This window comes from Sceloporus undulatus, unplaced genomic scaffold (assembly GCF_019175285.1).
Source record: "Sceloporus undulatus isolate JIND9_A2432 ecotype Alabama unplaced genomic scaffold, SceUnd_v1.1 scaffold_22653, whole genome shotgun sequence".
NCBI classification, from domain to species: Eukaryota; Metazoa; Chordata; class Lepidosauria; order Squamata; family Phrynosomatidae; genus Sceloporus; species Sceloporus undulatus.
In genome coordinates, this window is record NW_024825568.1 from 1 (window position 1) to 1597 (window position 1597).

The following is a 1597-nucleotide window of genomic DNA, read 5'->3' on the forward strand; positions in this document are numbered from 1 at the left end:
ATGCAGGCATTGTAATTTATAGCCTTTACGATGAGGGCGGCAGAGGAGTAAGCTTTCTTTGCTAGGCCGTCGATCTTCTTAGCCTCTCGGTCAGCCGGGGATGTCGCCTGTTTCGGCACAAAGGTCTGCTGTGCCCCTTCCACAATGGCCGAATTCGGCTTAGGATGGTCGGTCAGCCATGAGCAGGTCGGTGGTGCGATCTTGTAAAGAGTTTCGACCTTCTTGGAGGAAGCAGCAAGCGAGGCCGGGGTATCCCAAGATCTCTGCACGATGGATTGCAGAGACGGCAGCATCGGGATGCAAGGTGGGGTGGGGACGCGTCCAAGGACTCGGCGCTCCACAGGGTCGCGGGCCTCTTCTTCAGGTGGAGACAGGTCGATGTCAAGGGTGCGACACATCTTGATGATATGCTCACTGAAGGCGCGAACATCATCAGTGGGTGACGACGAGCCCGGGTGGTGCATCTCCTGCGGAGAGGGTGGATTAGATGGATTGTCTTCCTCGTCCGAAGGATCCCGTGATGGAGACAAGGGCTCCCGGTCGGACTCGGAATCAGAAGTCAGGGGGATGTCAGGTACTCTGGTCCGGGATGGAATGCGGGCCGGAATTTGCGGTGCCGGCGGCTCCAAGGACTGGCGGCGAGGCACTGAGGACGAGGCCACAGCCTGGGAGGATGATGGCTTGTCAGCCTGAGGCATCACAGGACGCAGGTTGAGCCTGGTGAATTCTCTGAAGGCCTTCTCCTTGGGGACCGACATGTAGTACCTCTGAGTCTCCGTGTCGAAGAACATGTCAGTGTCCATCTCCCATGGGTCCTCCACATCCGAGAGGGGGGCAGCCTCGTCTGCATACGAGTGAACCGACAGTGGAGAAGGCTCCCTCACAGGAGAGGCTGGTTGATTAGCGGCGGCCAAGTCCTCGGTCCGCGGAAGCGGTGTGGTCGGCACCGCTGTCGCATGTCTCGGGGTCGCTGGCTCAGGGCGCGAGGAGGTCCTCTCAGCGGTCTCCCGGGAAGGGGAACGATGCTTACGTGAAGCATGTTCAGACGACTTAGCCGGGCGCTCCGACGCAGTGTGGTCCTTCGTCCCAGATTTGGACTTGGACTTCTTGGGTGGAGGAGCCTCAGTAGCCTCGGTGTGATGCCTCTTCTTAGAGGACGTTGGAGTCACCGCCGGATCTTCGGGCGGGAAGAACGGGTTTTCCGGCAAATCAAGAAGGACAGCGGTCCTCGTGGAGTGGGCCTTGGATGGCTTAGCCCCTTCCGATGGCGCCGCCTTCGACGAGGAGGATGCTTCGGTCACGGGCAGCTTGGAGGCGTGTCGAGATGCTTTCGACGACGCCTTGGAGGACGGTAGCGGTGCGGTGCGAACCTCCGACTCCCGACGCTCTCCCGAGCGCGAGCCCTCCGGGGATGGCTTCCTCCCGGATCTCTCCCTGGGCTCGAAACCCTCAGTCCCCGAGGATTTGTGGGGGCGCTTGGAGGGTTCGTCGGTGACACTGGGTCTCGAGGGACCACGGGTCACATCGGAAGTGGTCGGAGACCGTGTCCCGGCCGGGACAGAGACCACACTTGAGGCGCTGGCCCGTGAAGATGATG

General features: G+C 60.9%; 1 protein-coding gene across 1 annotated transcript; it reads right to left on the reverse strand.

Moving 5' to 3' along the window:
* Positions 1 to 8: 8 nt before the first annotated feature.
* On the reverse strand, positions 9 to 1592 carry LOC121918668 (cell surface glycoprotein 1-like; the record flags this gene model as incomplete). The annotated part of the gene is made up of 1 exon (XM_042444686.1): positions 9 to 1592. A coding segment is annotated over one exon (1584 nt), but the record flags the coding sequence as incomplete, so codon positions are not given.
* Positions 1593 to 1597: the final 5 nt, after the last annotated feature.